The 24,125-nt window shown below is 41.1% G+C and overlaps 1 protein-coding gene across 2 annotated transcripts in view; it reads right to left on the reverse strand.

Annotated features, from left to right (window-relative positions):
- The window catches only part of HIVEP1 (HIVEP zinc finger 1), a 167,832-nt gene that overhangs the window by 85,088 nt on the left and 58,619 nt on the right, over nucleotides 1–24,125 (reverse strand). Inside the window, exon 1 of one of the 2 annotated variants that reach the window (XM_065398263.1) lies at nucleotides 6,975–7,062. The exons of the other annotated variant lie outside the window; for it this stretch is intronic. Within the exon in view, the coding sequence (XP_065254335.1) occupies nucleotides 6,975–7,062 (88 nt within the window). Of the gene's footprint in view, nucleotides 1–6,974; nucleotides 7,063–24,125 lie in introns of those variants that run through there. 2 annotated transcript variants of the gene reach the window in all.

Raw genomic sequence — 24,125 nt, forward strand, 5'->3', positions numbered from 1 at the left:
CATGGAATGACAAGATATCATTAGTATAGGTCTATGGCAGGGGTTATACTGCAGGCAAGTTGTGGAGGTATCAGTATTTTTCTTTTTTATATGATGCATCTCAGTTTACTTGATTCATATTATTCTAACTACATGGATTTGATTTTAAAAGGGGCTTTTAGAAAGAACAAGAAGAAAACTAATCAATTACTAAAGATAAAATATGGGGGGAGGAAATATTTCAAGGGTCATTAAGAGAACAATTCGCTTCTTGATTGGGATGCACCTAACTGCCTGCCTCTGAATAGGTTAACAAGTTTATATTTTTCCAAGGCTGGGGCCTAAGATCAAAGGACAATAAACTGTTTAAAAAAATCCTGCCTAGAGAGGATGGGGAGAGGTGAGTGATCAGCAACTGCTAAGGGGGAGACCCTGCAGGAGAGACACTGAGGGATAGCCTACACCGCAAAGCTTTTGCCAGCAAAGCCCATTAATGGAGATACAGTTCATACTGGAAAACAGCACTATTTTGTATCGTTAATAGGGCTGTCAAGAGATTAAAAAAATTAATCGCGCAATTAATCGCACTGTTAAACAATAATAGAATACCAGTTATTTAAATATTTTTGGATGTTTTCTACATTTTCAAATATATTGAATTTATTTACAACACAATACAAAGTTTACAGTGCACACTTTATATTTATTTTTGATTACAAGTATTTGCACTGTAAAAAACAAAAGAAATAATATTTTTCAATTCACCTCATACAAGTACTGTAGTGCTCTTTATCATGAAAGTTGAACTTACAAATGTAGAATTATGTACAAAAAACCTCTGCATTCAAAAATAAAACAAGGTAAAATTTTAGAGCCTTCAAGTCCACTCAGTCCCACTTCTTGTTCAGCCAATCGCTCAGACAAACAAATTTGTTTATATTTGCAGGAGATAATGCTGCCCGCTTCTTGTTTACAATGTCACCCGAAAGCAAGAACAGGCATTCTCGTGGCACTGTTGTAGCCAGTGTTGCAAGATATTTAAGTGCCAGATGCGCTAAAGATTCATATGTCCCTTCATGTTTCAACCAATATTCCAGGGGACGTGTCCAGGCTGATGACCAGTTCTGCTTGATAACGATCCAAAGTAGTGCAGACCGATGCATGTTCATTTTCATTATCTGAGTCAGATGCCACCAGCAGAAGGTTGATTTTCTTTTTTGGTGGTTCAGGTTCTGTAGTTTCCACATCGGAGTGTTGCTCTTTTAAGATTTCGGAAAGCAAGCTCCACACCTCGTCCCTCTCAGATTTTGGAAGGCGCTTCAGATTCTTAAACCTTGGGTCGAGTGCCGTAGCTATCTTTAGAAATCTCACATTGATACCTTCTTTGTGTTTTGCCAAATATGCAGTGAAAGTGTTCTTAAAATGAACAACATGCTGGGTCACCAACCAAGATTGTTATAACAGGAAATATATGGCAAAAAGTGGGTAAAACTGAGCAGGGGACATATAATTCTGCCCCAAGGAGTTCAGTCAGAAATTTAATTAACGCTTATTTTTTTAATGAGCGTCATCAGCATGTCCTCTAGAAGGGTGGTTGAAGCATGAAGGGGCATATGAATGTTTAGCATAAATACCTTGCAATGCTGGCTACAAACGTGCCATGCAAATACCTGTTCTCATTTTCAGGTGACATTGTAAATAAGCGGGCAGCATTATCTCCCTTAAATGTATACAAACTTGTTTGTCTTAGCAATTGACTGAGCAAGAAGTAGGACTAAGCGGACTTGTAGGCTCTGAAGTTTTACATTGCTTTGTTTTTGAGTGCAGTCATGTAACAAAAATAAATAAATCTATATTTGTAAGTTGCACTTTCACGACAAAGAGAGTGCACTACAGTACTTGTATGGGATGAATTGAAAGATACTATTTCTTTTATCGTTTTTACAGTGCAAATATTTATAAGGAAAAATAATATACACTTTGATTTCAATTACTACACAGTATATGAAAATGTAGACAAACATCCAAAATATTTTATAAATTTCAATTGGTGTTCTATTATTTAAAAGTGCAATTAAAACTGCGATTAATTGTGATAATTTTTTTGAGTTAATCACATGAGTTAACTGTGATTAATCGACAGCCCTAATTTAATAAAAATTTTGCCTAAGTTGATCTTTTTCATATTAATTATTTTGTCTCCTATTCATTTCATACTGCATGAAATGTATGTATCGGTTGTGACAAAGGTAAATTACAAGAAAGGTGGAATTGATAAAACTGAAAAGCCTTTGAAAAACTGACAACCACTCAACTAAGACCTGGGGCTAACCTAATTACAAATGAACATGAAGGTTTCTCAGTTGTTCCCATGATCAAAAAATTCTGCATTGTGTTCAATACAAAACGTGCACATTTATGTGGATGGTGAAAGTGATGTGAGTTGGCCAGTAGAACAAGATTTAGGAAACTGTATATCTGAGCGCAAAATGAAATAAAACCACAAGGATACATTACTGTTCTGTTAAAATTCCAGATGTGAACATGGGATTAGCCTTTCTAACCAATTTATCCAATAGCCACACATAGTTTTTGCTCTATTCCTAGAGCTGCAACAAATGAGTTTTGTTTAAACTAACACTGGCAAATTAGACTTAAAGTTTGATTTTACAACTTATTTTAATTTTTTTTTAAAGTTTTAAAAACTACCAAAAAATTGGTGTAAAAGTCTCCTGCAATGTGTTGAGTGCCCTCAGCCCATTCAGTTCAAGTCGAAGGAGCTGTGTGTAGTGATCACCACCTTTCCCAGGCAGTGCTCAGCAGCTCACAGGATCAGGGTCACAGTGAATAAAACTTGACAGATCTGAGCCTATTAAACCTGAAATTAGATTTCAGATGTCAATTTTTAAGATAAAACTGAAATGCTGAGCAAAAGAATGCTGTGTGAGAAGTGTAGCAACCCAGGCAATCTTTAGGCAATATGGAGATCTTAATAAGGAAATTCTGTCAGATGTTTACAGAGGATGGAAAGTGCAATGGTACAGACTTAAATACTCTCAAATATTCTTTGGCAACATAGCTTGAGTGGCATTCCAGCTCCAAATGGAAAATGCTGCTCATAGGTGGAGGAGAAGAATTAATCAGGGAAAATGTAAATCAGCAGGAAAGTTGTGCGTTAATTACCCTAAATCATCTGACTTAGCCAGACACTTCCCAAATTACTGCCTTGGGAATGGAAGGGAAACACTTTGGCATACATGCTCATATGAGATTAGAGGTATAAGGGAGAAGTCCTGTACTGCTGCTGGCTCAAAGATAAAGAGAAATAAAATTGTCACACATCACCTCCATATTGGTGCACATAACAAAATTCATTCCGCATATGGACCTAAAAAATGAGAGGGAACACTGCCCTGTACTCCCATATTCACCACTTGTATATGGTTATGATATTTTGTACAAAGTACAATCTGAGAGATCATTTGAAAAGTCATGATTTGCTGAAACTCATTGTCCCGTTTAAATGTGTGCATCAATGTATAGCAAGTGATGACATTTTGCTACATGTCTCGTTACTGAAACATGTTGTAAGTCTGGGAAATGCCCACACACTATAGGCCCTTCTTTTTTTCTGAAAGGTTAATCAAAAGACCTGCATGTCATCCCCAGAGAGGGCTCAAGACTCACATAGACAAAAGGTGTGAGCAAGAAATTTGCAATTCTCCTGAGACACACTACGTATTTCACAGCACCCCAGTTGGGTGGAGGGTTATGCCTGAAAGCAAGAAGAGTATAAATAGGGGACAGTGATATCATGACTTCACCAGCATCTCCTCCACCATCTTTATGCAAGGAACATCGGGAAGACAAAGAAACTCCTTTGAGGCTATGGGAGGGGCTGGTCCTAACTAGAACGCATTCTAGTTAGCAAGAACTGCCGATGAAGTTCTGGGTGAGAAATTCTTTTGCTTTTAGAATTATTAGCATGGTAAAGTTTAGGAATTAGCTTGCAATTTTATATTTTATTTTATTTTGTAACCAATACCACTTACTCACTTAAAATCTATCTTTCATTAGCTAATTAATCTGTTTTATGTTTAATCTAAACCAGCGCATTTTCGGCTGAAGTGTTTGGGGAATCTACTCAGGTTAACAAAGGGTGATGCATAATCAAGTTCTTTGTCAAACTGACAGACCTTATGAGGTTGTACCGTTCAGTAAATAATAGAACGCATCTGAAGCATATAACAATTTTCAATCAAAGACACCTATGGCCAACTGTTAAGATTATTTCACTCGTTAATAGATTTGGTGTCTGTTCAACTAGACATAATGTCAAATGTGTGGTTTGTGTGCCTGTTTAAACATTACATTTCCCATTTGTTTTATCCTGTTTAGTGAACACTTTTTCTAGGTCAATTAAAATATAAATTTTTAATAACTTCTGAAGAGTAACAGCCATATTTATTCACAATTAACACTCAATGAGTAATCCCATTAAACCCAGAGTGACATATTACTCAGCATGAGTAATGATAGCAGAATCTGGCTCTACTAACAAACTACATCAACTTCAGTCATTAAAAACTGAAATCTCCCACTTCTAATAAAAGGTTTGATAGTTGTAATTTAATTGCTTTACATGTTATGGTAAACAAAGGGTTCAGAAATTACTATTGTTCCATACAAAATTTAGCATAAGCACAAAGACAGACTTGGTGACAGTTGTCAGAAACAAACCTGGACAAAAAAGGGAAAAAGAGACAAAGCCACCACCCTGTGTTACCACTAGGAGTCAGCTCTGTACAGGTCAGGACTCTAAGTACTTGAGTTTATTCAATATTTATAGAATACGGTACAAAAAACCTAATGTTATAGGAAGTTTTAACAATCACTTATTTTCCATGCAGGCAGGACAGTCAGAGTAATGCAATCTTCCTAGTACATTATGAACCTAAATTGTTTGCATGAAAAATGCTTCTTCTCAGATAGTTAAGTTACTGCCTGATCTGCTAAGGGAGCAATCATTATCAAAACATTATGAAATTGAGACAGAGTTAAACAGAAAGCAAATCACAATGCTTATTTGAACTACTCATACACGTTGATGGATTGTAGATTAACTGTAACCACTCAGGAACAGACCTAGATGTCACTGCAGACAGCTCACAGACAAGAACTATATAATGCACAACACCAGTCAAAAATGTAAACAAGATATCAGGCAGTATTACGAAAAAGACAGACAATACTACTGCAAATATTATAGTGCCATTAGTACTACCGTCAGTGTAGGATACAGCAAACAGGATATAGCAAAAGTACACAAGGTCCAAAGAAGGGTAATAAAAATTATCAAAAGTACGGAAAGGCTTCAATATGAGGGGAGACTAAACATTTCTCTAAGCTTAATTTACAGTGGAGATGTAAAAGAGTTGATATAATATAGGTATACAAAATAATAGAAGACAGAGACAGTCAATGGGAGCACTCCTGTTTACCCTCTCTTACATTATAAGAGCAAGGACAAACCATTGGGAAAAAAAGATAAATTTGAAGACCAATAATATCATGAAGTTTATCTTAGTAGTTGAGCATCTTGCAGGCTTTATTTACTTTACAAGTATATCTTAATTCTCTTCCCACTTGTTTTAAAAATATATAATTGTTAGACCTAGCTTTCACACTGAGTTATCCGTTTTGTTTAGAATGGAATAAAAATAAATCCTTTTTTACAATACATAATCAATCAACTTGTGGAATTCACTACCTCCTGACATTATTGAGGCTGAGAACTTAGCAGGATACAAAAAGGAACTGGACATATACAGTTACTCTAGCTAGAATAAAAATGTTCAAGGGATAGACTACTGAATGCCTGGGGTTAAGAAGAAATATTCTGGCCTATAGGCTGTTATTACATAATTGTCCATGTCTTACAGCATCCCTCTGAAGCATTTGGTGCTAGCTAAAGTTGGAGAAAGGATTTCACATTAGATGAAATACTAGATTTTGTTTTAAAGAAAAGAAGAACATAGTTTAAAATAATTTTGGTTGCTTCAGAAACCGACATCCTTGGTTTTGCTTTATATGAGGTATCATTAGATGCACAGTGGACAAATGTCTATTACCATCTCATGGCGTCCCTCCGTGAGTAGCATCAACCAAAATGAAAGCAGACCAAAAAAACGTGGAACATAGGCTCATGTTTTAAATGATAATCAGACGGAAAGAGCTATCCTGTTGCATTTTAATACCGAGGAGCTATCAGCAGTGAAAAGAGCTATCCTTCTCCACTTAGTTACAAACACCGAAACACACATTATCTTGCTTCAGGAGATGTGCAGCTTCCAGTTGCAGACAACACCATCATGGGTCATCACCATCACCATCACAAGCAGTCTGGGATGCCATCTTAGAGAAGGGCTGTCACTATGTCAACATCTGTAGAGCCCTCCGCAGATACAAATTTATATTCGCAGGTGCGGATATCCACGGATATAAAGCGGATATCTGTGAAGCTGCAGGGCTCTACCAGGAATCGCAGCGGCAAAAGCAGCAGCATGTCAGGCCGCCGCTCACAGGAGCCAGCACCCAGCCCAGGCAGCTCCTCCGGTGTGGCTGTACCACCCCAGCCCTGCCCACTGGGGCCGGCACTAGGCTCACCAGCAGCAGTCCCTGGTCGTGCTAGTGTTTGCAAGCGGCTTGCACGCTCCCAAACAGGAGTCCCTTCCATGCAGTGGTTTGCGTCTCCTGCAGAGTTCTAGACATCTGGTCCAAATGACTTCATAGAATGGCAGGCAATAAAGATAAACAAACCTATGCTGATTAATGTCTACAACCCTCCATCAGTTAACTAGCCAAACCCTGCTCTGCCCACCCTTCTAGGATCTTCCATCTACTGTGGTGACTTCAATTCCCACTACGGCAATCTGTGATACCCTGACAACAACGCAGACAGAGAGTGATTAATGGAGTGGACTTCAGTCGCTGACCTACAACTCCTCTATGATCCAAAGCAAATGCCAAGCTTTCACAGTAGCAGATGGGTAACAGGCTCTTCATCCACCATTGTCTTTTCATCTTCCAGGCAACTGGTTCCAGTGGTCAAATGTGGAAGGTGCTTGAAGCTTTCCCAAAGTCTCAGCATGGGCTCTCTTTGATCACCACGGGCCTGTGGATATCAACAACAAAACAGCTTACAGAAGGCCCAGTGGAATTATCGGAAAGCTCAGTGGGAGGTCTTTCAAGCAGAACTAGAGATGTCAGTCAGTGAACTGGCCATGAACTTCACATGTCCAGGCAATATTAAACAACTCCTACCAAACTTCTGCAAATTAGTTCAGGCAGCTGCTAAAAAAATTGATCCCTAGAGCACTGGTTTTCAAGCTGGAGGGCAAGGGGAACTATGAGGTTATCGAGGGTAGAGGGGGGTGCAAAGACCTGACTGGTTAAGAATTTTTTCTTGTTTCTTCAAAATATTGTTGATAAAATAAGAATTCCTCTCATTAGTTGAGTCTCCTGCTCCAGCTCCTGCTGTAAGGCCAGAAGAACAAGAAGGAAAGAGAGACGAGGAGTGAGGGGCATGGCCTCTCCCCATGTAAGAAGTGTATGTGTGGAGGGGGGCTTTCCAGATGCTGGCCTCTTAGAGGCTGATACGCATGCTCTGCCTTGGGAGCTAGTTCCTCCCTGCCTGCACAGGCTCTTGTGCGTGTGTGCCAGGGATAACATCAGGGCCAGAGGAGCTTGCAACCTGTGAGTGATTCTGACGTTCACAGGGGCAAGGGCACAAGAAGGGCATAGCCAGACTGCATTCTGATGGGGCCACCCACCTGAAGAAAGTCCTAGGCAAGGGATTATTGCAGGGCATGGAGCACTAGACCTGGACCCCACACATCCATGGACATACTGTCTCTTAGAAAGAGGGGGGTGCACATGGGATATGAATCTCCCAAAGGGGCACAGCAAAACAAACTTTGGGAACCTCTGCCCTAGAAGCTATCACTGACAGTATGTTCCTGTGTGGCCAAAGGTAATTAATCTCTACCAGGAATTCAAATCTGCTGTTACTAAGAGCAAGGAACTCAATCCATTACTGGCTCAAACCAGGCATGATTGATAGTGAGAGAAAGTCACAAAGACGGACTTTACTCGTTCTAGCCAAAAAACGTAGCAGACCATCAAAAGACTTTCTGGAGATTCCAGCCTCAGCAAAAAAGAGAGAGTTTCCAGTCACCACAATCATCACACCCAGCTGGTGGCTAATGGTCATATACAGAACTTGGGTAAATCTTTCAGCTGTGCAGACAAAACTGAGACTACAGAGAGGTGGGAGGCTCCTAGTGTGGATTCAAACTCGAGGGTTCCTTTTTCAGACAAAGAGGGACTAGCCCATAAACCTTATGAAAATAGTAAAGGCTCCAGGCCTGGATTATATAAATATGGAGTTTCTACTTCACCTAGGACCAAAAGCTGGCTGCTTTGGTTCCTCAACCAATGTCTCCAGGATAATTGCATCCCATAAATCTGGTGCAGGGCAAAGTTCGTAGACATTCTGAAACCAGGAAAACCCCTGGAAAACCCCAAGAGCTATGGAACCACCTATCTCCTTTATGTTACATACAAGCTATTGAGAGACTGACTCTGATGCAGATCAATAAGGCTACTGAACCACAACTGCCCTTCATTCAGTCTAGCTTCAGACAAGGACTGCATAACCAAGATCAAGTCATTTGCCTAACACAAGACATCGAAGATGCCTTCGAGAAGGTCAAGAAAGTTGGCGCCATTCTGGTTGATCTGTCACCGCCATATGATACTGTTGGCCAGCAAGTTGTTGCAGACTATTTCTTGCAATACCATGGTGTGGTTCATTATAGAAATGATAACGAATCAAAGCTTCATTTTGCAAACTGGAGACAGTCAGCCAACTTAGGCATCTTCATAACGCAAGAACCTGTTCCACCTCTTCTCCTTTTCAACATATGCATTTATGACCTAACAACAACTAAAGCTGATAAGTGCATATATGTAGATAACATATAACTTGCTGATGTAGTAAAGAACCACACAATACTGAAGAGCCACTCATCCAGGACATGAATGCTCTGGCCACTTGCCTTCCTCAGCAGAGACTTACGTTAAGTGAGTCCAAAACAGTGGCCACAACCTTCTATCTGAAGAACTGCCCAGCCATCCAACCCATACAGGCTGTGTTGAGAATGTTCACTCCCATTCCAGCCAGCTGACACTTACTTAGGAGTGAAACTGGACCGCACTCTAACTTATTGGTCCTATTAGAATAAGTGAAGAAAAAGATCACCTCCCACACTTCCTTGATCCAGAAGCTAGCCGGGACATCCTGGGGAGCACAGGCAAGCGTTTTACAAACCTCAATCCTAATACTGGTATTTGCTCCAATGCAATATTGTGGAACAGTTTGGGACAGAAGTTGGCATATGCGTCTTGATATGGAACTGAATACAGCCACCCATGCCATTAGTGATTGTCTTAGCCACACATTAACATAAAATGTATACGAGTTGACTCATATCTTCCTCAGAACTTCGATGAGATGCTGTTTCCCTTAAAACAGCATGAAGGGCTATGACAGATGAAAACAGCCTGCTACATGAAAGGCTAACAATGGTTCCAATGGGGGCAAATAAGCAATACACACTTCCTATAAGATCTGGCCACCTCCACAAGAAAACACCGACATTTGCAGTTCCTGCTGACTTGCCACAACTGAATTCGAAACATCCTTTTGCGACAAACATTCATGTCCAGTGCTAATGGCCTAGTGCCAATCTACAGAACAACAGAACATCAGGGCCAACAGCTATGTCCTCACAGAGTGGCAGCAACTCTGGGATAGAGAGACAGGTATGCTGATGAATTTCAGAATCCCTAACTCACATCACCTTTTGCAATCTGGAACACAGATCCTGGACCAGACTTAACAGGCTGCTGATGGGAAGAGCAAGAATGGCAGCCACAATGTAGAAATGTTTGGCCCAGTTTTCACAGCATGACTATGGAGCAGCGCTGCAGACCGTCAAACAATTAGAAGTGCACAGTCAGAAGATTGCAACACCTTGCTACCCTTGATGAGGCAGCAGTTAGATGGCTGAACAATCTAGATATCAACTTGTGACACACATGAAAAAAGATTATATACACCTCTACCTCGATATAACGCTGTCCTCAGGAGCCAAAAAATCTTACCGTGTTATAGGTGAAACCGCGTTATATTGAACTTGCTTTGATCCACCGGAGTGCACAGCCCCGCCCCCCCGGAGCACTGCTTTACCGCGTTATATCCGAATTCGTGTTATATCGGGTCGCGTTATATCGAGGTAGCGGTGTACATATTACTACAGTGCACGTATACCACAGATTCAGGAACAACTTTAACCCTTTTGTGAGAAAGTATAACCAAAAAGATTATGAGAAGGTACAGAAATTGTACTTTCACTATACGTTTTTTCTTAACAGAACCTGCAGTAATTCACAATCTTGCCACCACAGATATCAAGTGAAATTGTTTAATTATGTCTAGTTTGGGGGCAAGTGGGACCACAAAGATATTACAATAACCCACTATCTAGTGCTTCATTCAAAAAAAAAAAAAAAAAAAAACCTTATTCAACATAAACAAATGTTTTCTGTATCATCAAAAGCAATGTAGAAGCCACCTGTTATATTTTCAAATCAAAGAAATCATTTTTAAAGTATGTCCAAATACAAGAGTATTATGGGGGAAGGGCTCCCTTTTGTTATACCAAAACGTTTAGCTTACATTTCACTCACAAATTCTGCCCTATGGCTTTCTTACCTTGTTTCCCATCTATATTATTGAGGGCATTTATGCTGCCAATGAAGACCCGGGTTTTCATTTAAAAAAACAGATTTCAAAACTGCTAGCCTATTTGTCTGGGTTTTGTTATATGTAAAACATGGGCCGCTATTATGTTCCATCCAAAAGATATCTTAATCCTATGAGTGCAAACAATGAAAGGACTGCTGTCCAGACTGGTAGACCTAAAAGAGATTTACAATATTTATTTTGGGTTACACATGTTCATGTGATGACAGCCAGTTAATGCTGTGCCATCCCTCGCACTGTACTCATTATTTCCGTGGTTCTGAGTAGCAGATTATTGAAGTATAGAAAAGGGTGATCTGAGTGCTTAGGGCAGCACAAGTCTCCTATTTCAATACCTGGCCTGCTCACAGGACATGGACAAATAGGCAAAATCGAGGGATGGCTGGTGAACCATCAAGCAATCTTTAAAATTAAATAAAAAAGCAATATACTGTAATGCGTAGGCAAAAGGGTACTATAACAAGAACTCTGTGACTTGACTCCAAAGGATCTTGATTTTACTGTTGTGTCTTATTCTGACCCAGCACTAAAACATTACTTAGCTCGATATCAATCAATCTGCCAATATAGTCTCTCTCTCTCTCTCTCCCCGCCCCCCCCCCTCTCTATATATATAGTGTTGGGGTGTTTCTCTCTCTTTATATATATAATTACTAGTTCTTTTTAAAGGATGCACTGTTAACTATAGTAAGAAGACTACAACAGTTCATGATGCTTAACGCCTAAGGCTAAACCAAAGTGCAGTTTATCACCTTTTACAATCTGCTTGCAGGTTTTTGACTGTAGTGATTTGGGAACAAGTTTTGCATTTTTATTACTTATAATTAAATACATACTTAGTTTCTATTACTATTGTTTAAAATGAGAATAAAGATATAATTAACTGAGATTTTAAGACTTCTCAAATTGGTACTAATCAAAAGATGGTTTTGACCTTACAACCACATTAAAATTTAATATATCTGTCATTCAGAGAAAGATTTTTCTGTACAAGTCAGTATACTGGATGTATTTTTGGCTTCCTTTTTACATATAGTTTTCCTTTAATTCTCTATGTTTTCAAACCAGTTATATAAAAATATGTAAAATTAATTCCTATGTTAGAGAGACAAAGTGGGTGAGGGAATATATTTTATTGGACCAACTTCCATTAGTAAGGTTGCCAACTTTCTTCTCGCACAAAACCAAACACCCTTGCCCTGCCCCTCCTGAGACCGCGCCCACGCCCCACCCCTTCTCCGAGGCACCACCTCCACTCACTTCATCCCCCCTCTCTCTCACTCACTCACTCTCCCCACCCTCATTCACCCGCTCATTTTCCGCGAGCTGGCTCAGGGGGTTGGTGTGCGGGTGGGGGTGAGGGCTCCGGCAGCAGCATGTCCCCCATCTGGCTCCTACGCAGAGGCACGGCCAGGCGGCTCTGCGCGCTGCCCATCCGCAAGCGTTGCCCCTGCAGTTCCCATTGGCCGGGAACCGTGGTGGGGGCAGTGCTTGGGGTGGGGCAGTGTGAGGAGCCCCCTGGCTGCCCCTACGCATAGGAGCCGGAGGAGGAGACATGCCAGCTGCTTCCCACGAGCCATGCAGAGCCTAGCAGGGAGCCTGCCAGCCCCTCTGCGCAGTGTCGCCAACCAGACTGTCCATGGCCCAGTCAGCACCGGAGACGCCAGGATCCCTTTTCGACCGGGTGTTCCGGTCAAAAACCGGACACCGGGTCACCCTATCCATTGGTCAGAGAACGAAGCACAACATTTGAAATAAACAATATGTAAAACTAAACTGCAGCTAATACGAAATTCAGCAAAACAGTGGAATCATAACTCAATTTTATTTATTTTTGACAAGCTTATTATTTTTTTCTGGAAAGCCATTTTGCTAAATTAAGCAATGTATTAACCTTCTTCATTGTTCTGCAATACTTTCCAATTTTGATACACTGAGCAATATTTAATTTTACTTTTAAATAGAATTATACTGGTTGTGATTCTTAAAATAAAATTTCACATAAATTTCCTTTAGTTATATTAAAACTAAAAGTGATTGGTATTCTTCACATATACAACTATAGTATAAGCAAACAGTAACGTCTATTTGTTAGTTGTGTGCACTGTACCATAAAATACATTATTTGAAAATGTTACAACTGACTTAGTCTACATCTTTTCTGTAAATTTCATAACCAAGGACAATGTATGAAATGGAGCCAATAGACATTTGCATTTATGAGAATACCGATTTTTAAATGCCCTATGGATGTATACAGAGAAGACGCAAGTTAAACCTGACCATCATTTCCAGTGTCTAAGTACTACACCAGCAGTTCTCTAACTTTAGCAACCCAAGGACCCCAATTTTGATTTAAAATTTTTCGGGGACACCCAAGCCGAGCCGCTCCGCCCTCTTCCCCAAGGCGATGCTCCCACTCACTCCATCCCCCCTGTACTCGCTCTCCCCCACCCTCACTCACTTTCACCAGGCTGGGGCCCCCTAGGGGTCTGGGGTGCAGGAGGGGGTGTGGGCTCTGGGAGGGAATTTGGGTGCAGGACGGAGTGAGGAGTGCAGGCTCTGGGAGGGAGTTCGGGTGCGGGCTCTGGGCTGGGGCAGGGTGGGGGGGCGGGAGGGGGTGAGGGGGTGAGGGGGACGGCGCTTACCTTGGGTGGCTCCCGAAAGTGACCGGCATATCCCTCTGGCAGTGGCTCCTAGGCAGGGGGAGGGTCAGGGGGTCTCCACGCATGCCTCTGCCTGCAGACACTGTCCCCACAGCTCCCATTGGCCACAGTTCCCGGCCAATGGGAGCTGCAGAGTCAGCACTCGGGCCAAAGGCAGCATGCAGAGGTCCCCTTTCCCCTCCCCCGGGCCGCATGGACATGCTGGCTGCTTCCGGGAGTGGCACGGACCCAGAGTCCCTGCTCCTCCCCCTCCCTCCCAGCTTCCCCAGCATGAAGGAGGTGCAGGGAGGGAGGGAGAAGAGTTGAGGGAGGAAGGGGGAAGGAGTTGATCAATGGGGCTCGTGGACCCTCTGGAGTACCCTTGGGGAGCCCCAGGGGTCCGCAGACCCCAGTTTGAGAAACGCTGTACTACACTATTGTGCTCACTGCACTGTGATTTTGAAAATGAGGTTCAATGTACCATATTGCTTTACTTACTGCTGCTTTTACAGCTCTATACTTTTCCTCAGACCGCATTTTGAGAGTAGCTACCAAAGCTACGGCCAATGCTTTAACATCTAACTCCATCCAGCTTTGAGATGGAGCTTCCCTAGCCTCTTTTCTTTCCTGCAGCAAAGCAGCCATTTGAAAAGTATGGGAAATAAAGAACAGGGACTATCCTGGCCAGCCTACCTCTCTCTCTCCTTCAGAAACATGGGAAAGAAACCCTGAACTCCAAGGCTATGAAAGGAGAAAGAGGTTTCACACAGTAAAAATTAAGGAGTTCCAATGCACAGGATTGGATAGGACAGAGCCTCTCTCTCCTTTTGAATATGAGGGAGTACAAAAAAAAAGATAACTCCTCCCCCTTCTTAGGCCTGGTGTCACTATCTTACTAGCATTCTTTTTGAGGATGCAGTGAATTTTCTATACTGTCTCCTCCTGATATTGCTCAACAGCATTCCTGAAGTGGCAAGCTGTGACTAGGAGAAATGTCTCTGTTTTTGTAACTTCACTGACTAATACAGAGTACCCAGATGCCCAAGATAACCAGGGCCACTCACAGATTTCAAGGCTAGGAGGGGAGTGGGGGGAAGCCTCCCTTGCAGGAAGGCTTTTGCTGGAAAGGAGGAAGAATGCTTTCAGTCCGATACAGTGGGAACCCTGGAATCCCATTAAAAGTGTAAGTTGGCTTCCTGGCCAGTGAATTTGCCTTTCTCTATATATACACACGGGAAAGATAGTTCAGCCTATAGACCTGGAAGTGAACAAAGGGTGACCTAGGCCTTCATGAGAACCTCCTCCATTTCCACCCTTGCCTCCAAAGAGAATCTCTCCATCCTATGGCAGGTCCTCAAGCTTCTGAGGAATATCCTAATGGAAGCCTGAAAAATGCAGCCATACATGCAACAAGCTTCAGTGCCAGAGACAACTGCCCTTGCTGCCGTAACACTGATAAAAGAGGACAGCACCTCTGAGACATGGTTGAGTCTACTCTCTCACAAGTCAGCTTCTTGAACTGTTTATATCTCCATTTGGAAAGAGAGAGTGAGTCAGTGAAGAAGAGAGCCTTTTGCTGCAGCTCAAAATGGTATTTGGCCATGAAGAACAGATACGAATGTTATCAAAGTCTGCATCCAAGGGCAATCCAGCACTAAATCACAGTCTTCGAATTTCAGATCAGAGATTAAATTGAACTCTGTATTTAGAGGACAACCAGAGCACCAGGGTGATATGTTCACCATGGTAGTGTTACTAAGTAAATGGAATGCCACATTTTGTACTAGTTAAAGTTTTTTCAAGGTGTGTGGATTCATTCCTAGACATAGGGCGTGATGCAAAGCCCATTTGAAAACACTGGGAATCTCTCTAATTACTTCAGTGGGCTTTGGATATAGATCCATCATGAGTTACTATATAAGCATCCGTGGAGGTGACAAGTATATGGGATTACCATAGACATATCTATGTCTGATAGAATGGAGCATAGTCTTCTGCCCAGCTCTAAGTGAGCCTTTTTCAGTGTATATTTGAGTATCCAAAAGGAGCTAGAGACTTCAAACTGATGTTAGAATCAGCAGGTCCGGTAGCTACATAAGCAGATTGTCGTCTGTATTATGGTGACACCTAGAAGCCACTAACCAAGGATGAAGGCCCTCTTATGATAGGTACTGCACCCGCATATAACAAAAAGAGGGTCCCTGACCCAACAAGATTACAATTTAAGAATGCCAATAGAACTTCCAGTCCTCCAGATGCCATTAACAGATTCTCACTTAGTGACTTGCAGTAGAGGAAAGTTCACAGGAACTGTCTAAGCTCACAAGGGTCTGGGAGTTGCAACCAAAATGCTCTACTAGCATTTACTACTTCTTTCATATGGCTGGTATAGAGCAACTACAATTTCACCTGAAGTTGATCGGAGCCATATGGCTACATCAGGAGTAGCAGAATTTATTGCAGTAATGCCTCCTTCATATTTATAAATTGGGCAGTAGGTAGTGATATGTTCGATGGTCTGTTGTGGGGAATCAGACTTGCACACCGGGGAGTCCTTGATTTTCCATTTGTGCATTAGATACCCACATCTACCGTGGTTGGTTCGAATTCGGTTCAGAGTTGACCAAGATGACTGCGCAAGGTCAAACCCAGGAACGTTCTGCATGGGATCCTCCACAAGGTGCTTATTTTTTAAGTCTTGTTTAGCCCAATCTGCTTTCCAAGCCTCCTTCTGGTCATAGCCTGATTGTATGAGGCTAAACTAATGTTCCCAGAAAGGCTTGCAGGACTTAAGACCTGGGGGGGGGGGGCACTGTCAAAGTCTTGGTGAATAGGAAGACATCTGTTTTCCTGGATTCACTGAGCTTTGCGGAATGTTGCAACACTTCGGTGTATCAATGGGGGAGCGATGTTAGACAGAACAGGTAGCCATGGTGTTGGAGATGACTTAAAAGGTTCCCGTAATGAACCGCATCACTGTATTCAGCTGGGTATCCACAAGTCGCATGCGGCTGCATCTGCTCCATATCGGTGTGGAAGATGGCAGCCTTCACAGGGCCCACTCTGTTAAATCAGAATTCATGACGAATGCCATCAACTTAGCGACCAAACATTGCTCAGCGATCTCCCGGTCATCAGAACAGCAACTCAACATATCCTAGCACTTATTGAAAATGGAGGAAGAGTACAGATTAGGAGGTTGCAAGACAGTGTAACTTGTTCACTAATAAATTAACAGTTATACCAGTTCCTAGATTATTTATTTTAAAAAGGGAAAATCCTAGTAAAAATGGAGTTTTCAAAAAATAGAATATGCTAAGGATAGTTGAGGAAAGCACTTCAAACTACCTCCCTACCTGGGACCGAGTGTAACATTTTATCAATTATGGGTCTGTGGACATACTCATCACAGTATGGAAATAGGCACCCACATTCCAATATATGGTTGGCGCATCGGATGCACAAAGTGACATCAGCTCTTTCACATCTATGTAACATAGAAGAGGCAATGAAAGTCTCAACTAAACAGATGTTGACTTGAGTCATCTTTCTTTGTTACTACTTAAGAGGAAAAATAATGCTAAACCACATACGGGAAATAAAAATGAATTTTAATGTAAATTGGAACAAAATAGGGAGTTGTCATGCTTTGCAAGTCCAATTTCCATTACATTTCTCTTGTTCGATCTGTGTAACCAAACATATATTTTAAAAAACATTCCAAGCCTCTGTTAAGCAACTTGTGAACATGAACAAGGTAAGTGGCTTCTCGGCTCTCTGTGAGCTGAGGGGTGAAAAGATTATCTACCAAGTAACTGTCAGAATGCTGCTGTATGCAGAAGATCAGAAGTAATGTTGCCATATCAAACAATTGACTGTGACACAGTATATTATAAATAACATTTGGGCTTGCTTTGCAGATTTCTGGTTTTGTTTTGTCAAGTCAAGTTTGGCTACAATACAACATTTACAAGATTTTGCTTTAATAATATGTCAGTGTTTTATTTATTTTAAAAATACAATTTAAAAGAGGATCTTGCAAAATCATTGGTGATACCACAGTAAAGCTTGGTTGTTGGGTGTAGTGTGGTTGGTGTTGGTGGCCTCTGATATACAGGAGGTCAGATTAAATGATCTGCGGGTCCCTTCTGACCTTGACCTCGAGGATTCTAATAAATTCATGTAGCAGAAAAGAGACAGACCTACAGTAAATCTCCCTGTTAAATGCATATTGGGAATATTCTGTACAGACTGATAGGAATCTTCACATTCTCTAACAGTCAGTTAATATTATACTGTTACTCCTTGGTGATACAAATTGGATATGATGTAACAAGATATAGTGCTCCTTAAAATTCACAGACAAAAACTAGGATAAGATGGAGTTAGGGCTGAGAGTAAACGCACCCAGGAACTTCAGGTAAGGTTAAATTTAAAATAAATCCAACATAGTAAGATATGCAAATACACAGTTAAAGAACCTCAACAACCTTAACTCAGCTCTATAGTGACACCAGGCAATAATTGTATGATTATGATTACAGCATTTTAGTGTTTTTGATTGTGATGGAATGCGCCCTTGTATTCACATCCTACACACTACTGTAATAACCTTTGTACATGACATGTCTTGTGAGATATCATTTGAAATATCAATTTGCTAATCAGTAATATGCAACAATGCATGTAGCAACATAAGCTGAAATCATGATTGAAGTGTGTTTCCCAGATAAGTCTAGGAAGTGGCTAAACCAGTTTCTTAAAGACAAAGGACAAGATGATGCCCCCAGCGAAGTGTCAACAAAGCTATCACCTATCAAGTGGCCATTCTTTGGCAAAAAAAGGAGGGCAGCTACAAAGATCTGCAACTTAGCAAAGAAACAGCATGACGTCTTCTTCATCCACCAGACCCCCTGTATCTTGGTTCTCACCCGGAATAGGTTTTCAAAGAGGGGCTGAAACTATAAAAAGGAGGTGCAAACACCCAAGGTGTTTCCTCTTTCTCTCTGCCCATCTCATTCTCTCCACCTGAGAAGATAAAGGTAACAGCTGTTGGACTCTGGGAGAGGAGTCCTGACCCGCAAGTTTGTTCAGTAATGCTGTTGGACGCATGTGGTGAGGAACTTTGCTTTGAATTCTGACTTTTATGCCTCATTGCTTGTACTCACTTAACATCTCTTTGTAGTTAGTTAATAAATGTTTCACTGTTTTATCTAATCCAGTGTGTTTAACATAAAGTGTCTGCGTAACTCCATTTCCGGTGATAAACTGGTGTATATTATTTCTTTAAAGGAATAATGAACTTAATATATTTGGACTGTCCAGGAGAAGGCTGGGCAATACAAGACATACATTACTGGGGAAAGTCCAGGACTGGTAGTGCATTGAGGTCACCTTGCAGTATTATCCAGACTGGCAAGAGCCAGCATGTAACCCAATTGTGGCTGGCAGGCTGCAGTTACACACAGATACTAAGGGTGTGAACTTCATGCTGGAAGGCTGTTCGGGGGTGGTCCACCTGGAAGCTATTACCAGTAAGGCATTGTAAGGCACCTAAGATTGCAGGGCAGGGGTGACACAGGCCCTCACTGGTCTGGATTGTAACCTGGTACGTCACAGTGATCCCAGATTTCTATACCTTGAGATGTTCATACCATATGAGACTGAAGCCAAGCTACACTCAGGCAAGAGAGTAGCCTCCTTCATTGTGAGGAGGAGGAGTGTTGAGCTAGTTGGGAATTTTCTGAATAAACATTTTTTTACTGAAAAATGTTGATTCCTCCAAACTGAAACTGTTCAGAGGAAAGGGTTGGTTTTGATTAATCTCCCAGTTCAAAATTTTGGGGGGGAAAAAAGTTTCAAAAAATGTTGAACTGTCCTGTTACAACATTTTTTAAACAAGAAGCTTCATTTTTTTATTTGAAGTTACTTTTCTTTTTGAAATTTTAGTTCATTTGTATACTAATAAAAGTTACCTTTTTTAAAAAAGGTTGAAATTGAAATCAAATGTTTCAAAAATTACCTAAACAAAATATTTTGACCAATTTATTTTTTTTATTGATGGTCAGTTACAAATTGTGATTTCAACTTTTTGTCTTGTTTTGGGAAGGAAACAAATTTGACTTGCACAGCTCTAGTGGAGAGAAACACTCTGAGGAGCAGGTGAAAGAGGCAGAGACCATTATTGCAAAGGACAGCCTGTGGCTTCAGTTTCACTGTGAATAATGGGAAATGGAAGCAATTTGAAAGACAGTGATACTTTTTAGAATTCTTTGAAAAGTAATTAGCCAGCACTGCTGAAAGAGAAACTTTCAGTTATGAAGAAAAATTCCTCTCCTCCCCCACCAAAAAAACAGTTCAAAAACAAAAGTTCTTCAAATGTAGCCCATGCAGGACATTTCAATGAGTTAGCAATAAGGAAAGCTTAAAGACTATGTTATCCTGTTACTAAGATAATAAGGCATGCACACCCACAAATGTTTGACATCTAGTGCTAAATTTTTACAAGACCCATTTTTAACTTTATTTTAACTCAAACATATTAGTAGATTTACTTGTAAGGTTTCAGAAAAGTTATTCCACGAAGTGTTACAGTTTTGGGAAGGCAAAGTTCTATTTTTCACACATAACAAAGAAGATGACTAAAATGTAAAGTTCAACTTAAATTTAAGTGTAGATCTGCAAATGGCGCTTCCACAATATTCACCCTCTCTCTCTGCCATATATACACAGACACACCCACTCTATACATATTTGTATATAATTAAATATCCAATACGCATATGTATGATGTATGTTTTCTATTTTTAAAGCAAGAACAATCTCTCTCATGCTACCTTCTGTTGACTGGAAAAAGTTTGATCAAACTGAAATGCCTTTTTTGGCCCCATATTGCAAGCGCTCCATAAAATCACTATAAAGAGAGGATAGCTGATGAAGAGTTCATGCTCTGGGAACTTAATCTCCAGAACATAGGGAATTATAATGGCCAGAGGGAGCAGAAATTGTTAACCCAGAAAAGCCATGTGTGCGCTGGGTGAAAACCCGACCCCACGGAAGTCAATAGCAACGTTCCTGCGGACTTAATAGAGGCATGACAAATCATCCTGGCATTCCACAAACTCTTCCAGCACCACAACACCCACCTATCTATGGAAACTCTTGTTGCTACTTCCACTCCCCAGTGGCAAGTGACTCTGTAGACCTGCTAAATTTCACACAAAGTGTTACTTCAGACTTCTTCTGGGATCCCACAGTGTAGACAAAAGCAGGAATGGACTGCAGTGGGAAGTAGTCACCCTTATAACAATATAAGCAGGATGCACACCAGCAGCACAGAGCTCTCTACACACAGAGAGCAGGGTGAGGGAGGAAGTAACTGCTCTTGACTAAGCAGTCCAATGAGAGAAATAGAAGGAGTAACACATGGGGAGGGGGAAGAGGGGGAAAGACCCAGGCACTAGACTGGATCTTGAAGATATCGGACTTTAGTACCTATGTCTGCCACAGATTCCCAGTGTGACCAAAGGCAAGTGGCAATCTCTCTGTGCCTTAGCTCCCAATCTGTAAAACAGAGATAATATTTCCATACCTCATAGGGTTGTTGTAAGGATAAAGTCATTAATGTTTCTGAGGAGCTCAGTTGCTATACTGATGGAACCATATAAATACACACACATCAGCAATTTACTGCCATCAGCCTACAGGGAAGAAACTTTTGAATTAATTCCTTAATTGCTCTTCTTAATATTTTTACAGTGCACACAAAGTTGAACGTTGTTCACATTTCTGCTATCTGACCATGTGCTACTATCACGCAGCCCTTATGGGGGTATTAGCTCCTCACTGAGGCTATGTCTACACCTTAAACACTAATCAGCATAGCTGCAGCTGCGCCGCTGTAGTGCTTCAGTGTAGACACTCACTACAGCAATGGTTCTCCCTCACTGTGGTTAATCCCACCCTTGAGAGATGTAGCTATACTGATGTAAGTTTTCAGTGTAAACCAGCCCATAGAGAAATTTCTTAGGCTATGGCTACACTGGCGCTTTACAGCACTGCAACTTTCTCGCTCAGGGGTGTGAAAAAACACCCCCCTGAGCACAGCAAGTTACAGTGCTGTAAAACGCCAGCGTAAACAGTGCTGTAAGCTAATCCCCTCGTGGAGGTGGAGTACCTGCAGCAACCACACTCGCACTTCAAAGCGCTGCTGCGGGAGCGCTCCCGCGGCAGCGCTTTGAAGTTTCGAGTGTAGCCACGGCCTCAGATGTTAAGTATATATATAGCCCAAGAATTTCAAAGCTGACTACTGATTTGAGGTGCCCAACTTCAGACACCTTAAAGGGGCCAGGTTTTCAGTGACTGGTTGCGCAGAACATTATGAAAATTAGGGCCTTTTAAAGTTAGGTTACCTAAAATCACAGAGGTCAGCATTGAAAACCTTGACCTCAGAATATGTCTTTGTTTTCTTTAAAAAGAATGTATAAACTATTCTAGTACGCACAATTTATATCAGGCTACTTGGAAATTAGCCCTCTTCTAATTGTGCAAAATGTTATTCCAAAATTAAATCTCTTCAGAATATAGGCCAGGATTTTCAAGAGCACTCAGCTTTTGTCTAATTCTGCTCCCAAAGAAGCCAATGGTAAAACTCCCATTAACTACAATGGGTGCTGAATTAGGCCAATGCTAAATTCTTTTTAAAATCCCACCCATAAATTCTGGGTAAATTTTCTACCAAAGCCTTCTTTTAAAAAAGGGTTCTGTGATAACAAAGCTTATTATCTGGTACAAAGCTGTTGTGAATGCCCTGTGTGATGACATTTATTATTGTTTAATGTTTATTTTACACCACCACCCAGAAGGTACATCAAGATAAAGCCCATTGTTCTATGCACCATACAGACATACAAGATGATGTGGTCCCTTTCCCAAAGACCTTAGAACAGTGGTGGACAACCTCTTCCCATAGCTCCCATTGGCTGGGAACGGCGGCCACTGGGAGCTGCAGGGGGGTCATGCCTCCGGACGGTCAACATCAGCAAAATGTCTCGCGGCCCGCAATCAGATTACCCTGATGGGCTGCAGGTTGCCCACCACTGCCTTAGAATGTAAAAGACCGGAACAGCATGCTGGGATAAGATTTTAATTTTTTTTTTTTATTATTTAGCATTTATTTTATTTCTCTATGCAGAAAGGAAATCCTTACATGACAGTATGTCGCAACTCGCTCATTCTAGATCTGAAACATTCCAGAGTGCCTGATTTGGGAGACCCCCAAAAGGGGGCCCAAGATTACCTTAAATTTGGCATGACTCCCCACCTGGCTATTGCAATTTTTTTCTTGGTTAGTAGAACAGTCCATTAGAAGAGCAGACTACCCCACAAACAGCCACAAGCTTCCCCCTGTTGCTCAGACATTATAAGCTTTCCATAAGTAGGAATTAAAGCAAATTTTACAAAGTATAAAAAAGCTTTGGGATCATTCTGGATCAAACTTGCTATATGAATATATGCTATTATGATATTATATTAAGGGAGAGATTTTCAACAGCATAATTAGGCACCTAATGCCCTTCTGTGCCTTTGGAAAATCTCCTCCTAAACAAATTGTCGCTGTCCTTTCATAACCCTCCTCAGCAACTACTTAGGAGACAAGCCAGGGATGGATGAACCAACACAGATATTTCTTCAATTGTTCTAAAGAAGAATACTAGGTTTAGTGAGTCCAAGTTCTGTCATGCAGCTTCTCCAATGCCTTCAAGCAGTATTGGGATTTATATTCAAATCACAGTATGCAGACTACAAATGAGCCAACAATCCCCATTTGATTAAGGGTGTCATTTACTCTGGTATAATTACACTGATGGTTGCAAAGGTCTCCTATTTTTAAACTATTTCACAAACATTTAATTCACTTCTCATGATGACAAGTGTACAGTACACATGCCAACATAATGATACAGAAATAAGTAAATACTGTTTATATGTAAAGAAATGTAAACATCTCAAAAAACAAATCTACAAAGAAACACAGAAATGTAGAGCTGGAAGGGACCTCAAGAGATCATCTAGTCCAGCCCCCTGTGCTAAGGCAGGACCAAGTATACCTAGACCATCCCTGACAGGGGTTTGGCAAACCTGTAACAATGTTGGGGATTCCACCACCTCGCTTGGAAGCCTATCCCAGTGCTAACTATGCCTTGAGTTAGAAACTTTCCCCCACATCTTCCTTGCTGCAGATGAAGTGGATTACTTCTTGTTTCACCTTCAGCAGACATGGAAAACAATTTATCACAATCCTCTTTATAACAACCCTTAACATATTTGATGACTTATCAGGTCTAACCTCAGGCTTATTTTTTTTTTTTTTAAAAAGACTAAACATGCCCAGTTTTTTTTAAATATTTCCTCATAGGTCAAGTTTTCTAATCCTTGTATCGTTGTTGCTCTCCTCTAGACTCTCTCCAGTCTTTCTTGAAGTGTGGTGCCCAGAATTGGACACAATATTTCAGCTGAAGCCTCACCAGTGCTGAGTGAAACAGAACAATTTCCTCCCGTATGTATGTCTTACATATGTCACTCCTCTTAATACCCTCAGAATTATATTAGCC

Source organism: Emys orbicularis, chromosome 2 (assembly GCF_028017835.1).
Source record: "Emys orbicularis isolate rEmyOrb1 chromosome 2, rEmyOrb1.hap1, whole genome shotgun sequence".
Classification (NCBI taxonomy): Eukaryota; Metazoa; Chordata; order Testudines; family Emydidae; genus Emys; species Emys orbicularis.